General features: G+C 45.3%; 1 protein-coding gene across 1 annotated transcript in view; it reads right to left on the bottom strand.

Annotated features, from left to right (window-relative positions):
* Positions 1-4657, bottom strand: part of b3gat2 (beta-1,3-glucuronyltransferase 2 (glucuronosyltransferase S)) — a 22412-nt gene extending 17755 nt beyond the window's left edge. Inside the window, exon 1 of the mRNA XM_048270613.1 lies at positions 3508-4657. Within this exon, the coding sequence (XP_048126570.1) occupies positions 3508-4041 (534 nt within the window). The 5' untranslated portion in view covers positions 4042-4657. The remainder of the gene's footprint in view (positions 1-3507) is intronic.
* Positions 4658-5451: the final 794 nt, after the last annotated feature.

The raw sequence follows: 5451 nt of genomic DNA, 5'->3' as shown, positions 1-5451 counted from the left end.
TACCCATCCCATACCTCCCCTCCTTTCCCCCTCTCTCCTCCAGGGAACTTTTCAAAGACTTTGGGTCCAATAATGGAGAAGCTCTCCAAAACAGAAGAAGGGGGGAAAGACTAAAAGACTACCAAAGCCCAACTGGAAGAAAGACAAGAGATGCCATGGGGATTCGTGCGGAGTTGTGGCGGTATCACACTTCACGGGTGCGGAGTCACTTCTTGTATTGCTCAAGAGTGTGAGCAGCGTAGGGTGTCATATCAAATACCAGAGCTATATTTCATGCCCCTTGGACAAGACTTCGCTCACAAGCGGAAAGGGCGTTTTTTTTCCTGCAGGTTTAAACAAATAGACAGGAATATATCTCTTCTTTTTTTTCTGGCGGAGAGACCCCTTGCACTGCCTTGTTGTGTTCGTGAATGAGACAGGAACAAGAACAAACAGTGCTGGGCCTGGCAAGACAGACTGCGCAAATCACTATCTGATCGAGAGCACATTCAATTTTCTCAAGGAGAACAACACCTTGAGCCACTACATGAAGAAAAAAAAAGTTAGCTTCATTGTCTACTGTACATAGTGGCAGCATTAGCAGTCAGTGCAATGGCGTGTTTAGTATTCTTCTGACACGCTAAATGGGTCAGCTCTCTCACAGAGATGTTATGCACCGCATTCGGGGATTGTGGTCCCGCTGCTAGCCTCAAAGAATGGTTCCTTTTTAAGACCCTTGTGTTCTATACAATTGAACTTTTTTTATTTTTATATCACATCACTTTAGTGAGGAGACAAAAATAGACTGGGGGAGGGGAGAACAGGAGAATGTTGAGTGGCTGGAATGGATGCATTGTGTGTGTGTGTGTGTGTGTGTGTGTGTGTGTGTGTGTGTGTGTGTGTGTGGTGCCACTGCAGTAGTCATCCCCTCAGGCACTAGCCCATGTGCCCATGTACTCTCTGCCCAGCTGTGCACTGGGAGAAGGTACAGTGGGCAAGGGGGGGATGTGTTTGTGTGTGTGTCTGTGTGTGCTCACACACTCATCAAAGAGGCAGTTGTGAGAAAATCATGCAGAAACTATGGCATAGAGACATTGTGGTTGTGTGAATGGGTGTATCTCTGTCTCTCTGTGTGTGTCTACCTGCATGGAAGGGAAAATGAGAGTGTATATGATGGAGAGAAACTGAGTTTCTCTCTCTCTGTATGTATATGTGTATATGTGTGTGTGTGTGTGTGTGTGTAATTGAAACAGATGATGAGAAAAGAGGTTATGGGTACGAAAGACAGTCGGCCATTCACACAAGGCCTCTAGCAGAAGGAGATCCACCTCTCTGAATGAGGACAGCAGGCACACACAACCGGAGAAAAAGAGTGTGGGATAAATGGAGGTCGAGAGCTGGCCTAGCCCACAACAACTGGTCCACCAGTTTAAATAAACAGAGCAAAACCAGCCAGGACCTTCAAGAAGCAGAAAGGGGAGTGAGAGAAAAAATAATTAAGTTCAAAGGGTTAAAAAGGATGCACGAAAATAACATTCAGGTAACACCAGCCTATGATGTGGTGCAGTCATTAGTGTGTTTTTACTTTTCTAGGCTGCAAGTGTCCTTCAGGCAGACTCTCTGGATCTGATAGGATGGTTCCGTGAGCCATATATTCTCACAGCTTGTTTGCTATTCTCTTGTTCTCTTCCTAGTGGTGAAAGGACACAGCCATTGAACCTAATGAAATGCTGCAGAGTAACGGCCAAGCCTGTCTCAAAGGGAATGGAATGTTTTCATCTGTATTTGAGAAGCGCTAATAGACTTTCAAGTGTTAATTGGTAAATTCCAAGGTTATGGTATTTCATTGTATCCCTGAAGAGTCCATTAATATGATGAGTGTGGCGTTTTGGGTATCCTGGGTATTTAGGGTGCTCAGAGCCGAATGAGTCTATTTGATGTGGTTACCGACAATATAGACCAGGACATATTTCAAGTAACGGCATTAACACTCGGCAGAAGACAGTAATGAAACCAGGACAGCCCAAAGCTCAGACACAATGCAGTTCGTCACTGTTTAGATTAGGGTGGCACCTGTCATTTGGAATAAGCCTTTTCTCGCCATTGGCCTCAGTGTTGTCCAACGTTCTATTAGCTGGACTCATGGCAGGGACCCAAGGCTGCATTAATGCAATCTATCCGCTAATACAGCCAGTGTGCCTCAGGGCAAATTCGTCTCCTATAGTCATGTTTGCCTAAACTTTTATTGAAAAGATGGGACATCATGCTGATTTGATGTGAATGGATAGCAGATTAGCTGTTTAGCAGATTAGCTTGCTTTCGTGGCCTATATATAAAAAACTATAGTACTGTAGTTCTTTGTCTCTTATTCGCACTGCTTCCCCCCTTTCCCATCGTTCTTTGACATGTGTGTGAACAGATAGGTCTTGATTTCTCGGCTGTCAGGTCACTGCACCGCTTGAGTGTGACTGGTGAAATTCATTTCGCTTGGTCTGAGTGGAATTGGGTTGTCTCCGCGACGGAGCGCTCGCCTTGACTGCCGCGGCGTTAACTCGCCTCTAGGAATAGACAGAGGAGAGGGCAGGTTTGATTTCACAAAGCACATTAGTCCACGCGGCAGCTTTTGCAGACAGCCAATTTCGGGCCGGGAAAATCACTTGAATAAATGTCTCAGAGACGTAATTAATTGCGCTGAGGCGTGACCTGTTAATTCTGGGAAACCGGAGAATGCAATCCTCTTTATGCAAAAGTGCATTGCCTATCCGGGTGACATTCACTAAAATGGAGTTAATCCGCGTGGAGAACACAAGATCCGGAACGTTTATTACCTACCAGGACACATCCAGCGGGTAGCCTATATAGGATGTCACAAATGTTCGGTCAAATGTTCTGCTCCCTTGCCAAATATATAGTAGACAGGTTGAATAGAAGGAGTTGCAAGCGGCTCTACACCCTGTGTTGACCTCTCCCGGGCGAGATTAAAGGATTAAGATGCATGTTTAGAGTAAATCCACCATATACCTGTATGTTCAGGCGATGACATATGCTGTTACTAATTACTCCTGGTCTGGATAATGATAAAGAAAAAATTAACCAAGAATTAAGCTATAGGCCTACAGATGAATAAGTTAAAAAAGTGACATAATGCCCCCCTGCTAGGAGGACCTAAATGGATGGAATAATATTTGTTATCAAAAGAAAAGGTTCAAAAGAACATCCTCATGGAGTATAATTGTTCTCACTTTGAATCTCATTACATGTCATCTGCTTTCGTGAAGTAGATTGAAAATCACTGTACCATACAATCATTAATTATGTAATATTTGTGGATCAGGTTATTAGCCAGATTTAACTGATGTAAAGTGTGCGTCCCACGTGTGCTATTTGCAATAGCAATATGTTAACATTACGCATTTGTTTAGTAGGGCTATCGTGAAAATATAGCATGTGTGCTAAGAAGCCCTGAGACTCAGTGATCGTAAAAAAACAACAACTATTGATTGCAATAGAGGACACAAGTCATGTTACCTCCTCGAACAACTCTAAGCTGTATGTGTTGTCGTCGTCTGCGAAAAAGACGACCCCCGCGTCTTTGAGGGAGCGGTGTTGCCGAAGCCAGCTGAGCGCATTGTTCCTCTGCTCAGTGGCCCGAGGCATACCGGTTCGCTTAAAACGCCGAGGTGTGAAAATGTTCAAGTGTGTGTACGGAACACCACATCGGGCGAGGAAGCGCGACACCAACTCCGTCCGGGGGCTTGAGTCCTCCACCACGATCCAGTGAAACTGTGGCACCTGACGGAAGGTGTTGGAGAGCCGTGTGAGCTCAGCTTTCTGCACTGCTCTGCTATAAGTGGGGGTGATTGCGTAGATGACTGGTAGAGCTGTGCGGTTCTTCACGGGCAACGCGGGTCTCTCATGCCGCTGTGCGTTTCCAAGTCGCGACAAGTAAAATTGTGCTGTGTTCCGAACAGAGGATCTCTTTGTATCCACGTCGATCATGATGATGACGATCAAAACCCAGGGAAGGAGTATGAAAAATCGGCTGTAAAAGACGGATTTCATTGTGCTGAAGTTTGAAGCTTGTCCCAGTACACAAAACAGAGTCACCCATACATCCTCTTTAGAGCAGCGGTTCAAGTTCAAGGCTCATGACCATACTCCCATAGCACCTTCTGAAAGAATGGTCTATGAAACGTTACTGCGTACAGCATTCCCTTGGATTAGAGACTTCTTGTTCTGTTGTCTTACGTCTTCTCCGAATCGTGCACGCAGTTCATATGCTATCCTAACTTAGGCTATTCATTTACTGATATTACTGTCCCGTCTCCATCTCAGGAAGACCACAGAGTCCTTCGCCACGGGATCTGTGCGAGTTTGTCTCTAACGAAGGATTCTTGCTACCCCTCAGCGGATCCACCCTCACACAAAAACAACAGGTAACTCGCCACACAACCGTCAACAGTCATTGACTTCCTCCGTTTAAAACTGCTATAACAACAAAGTGTCGCCGTCCCTATTTATTTTGCTATTTGAGCCAGGCTTCGAGAAGGCAAAAAGTCATCTTAAAATGTTAAAGTCAAGTGAGCACCGAAAGAGTCTGATGGCAGTGCAGCGAGGATCGGAGAATATTGAGCTGCGAACGAGCAGGGCTGCTTTGATACGCTGCCTCCTAACGGCGCTGTCCACTGAGACCCGCGATAAAGCCTTCACTCGCTTCAAATGAGGGAGGGGTGGGTGAGTGAGTAAGAGAGAGAGAGAGAGAGGAAGGATAAGATGGATTGAGATCCCTATTTGGCTGCTTGCCTTTACTTATATCAAAAGTCAACAATTCTGACCAATTATATAGGCTATTAGCTGTGGATTAAGTTGTTCTCTTTTTTTTTATTTATTTATTTTTTGGGGCTTGTATGCCTTTTTAATGCGACAGGATAGTGGAGAGCGACAGGAAGCGAGTGGGAGAGAGAGTCATCTCATTCTCAACATTTGAGATGCCGAGAAACAATAAGCATATATTTTCTCAATCTCAATGTTAAGATTCTGAATGTAGTTGTCAGGGCTGGAATGCAGGCAAGTGATTGTTATTCAGCCATTATCTCCCCTCCCCACAGAGTCATAACTGTCTTATTGGACGCTGCACCACCAATTACAGCGTTAAAACCTTATTAAACCCCCAACACTGTTCTCTGCTGATTGTTCTGCTTTCTACACACATTTTCAACACGAAGGCACAGTACTTTAGCCCAAGAGACTTGCTGTGGATGGCTCCACAAGAGACCCTGTTAAGCTTCCACTACATCAGCGGGGTGATAGACTGGGCCAAATCCCTCGTCCACCTATCTCTCTCTCTCTCTCTCTTTCTCTCTCTCTTTCTTCTCCTCTCCCCTCCCCTCCTGTCTTTGGTCCCGCGGGTCCGATGCGGAGTGAAGACTCAATCTGCTGTGCTTCATTAGGCAAAGCCTCAGTCTCATCTCT

This window comes from Alosa alosa, chromosome 18 (genome assembly GCF_017589495.1).
Source record: "Alosa alosa isolate M-15738 ecotype Scorff River chromosome 18, AALO_Geno_1.1, whole genome shotgun sequence".
Classification (NCBI taxonomy): Eukaryota; Metazoa; Chordata; class Actinopteri; order Clupeiformes; family Clupeidae; genus Alosa; species Alosa alosa.
The sequence above is the reverse complement of the archived record's forward strand: the minus strand, read 5'-3'. Positions and strand labels throughout refer to the sequence as shown.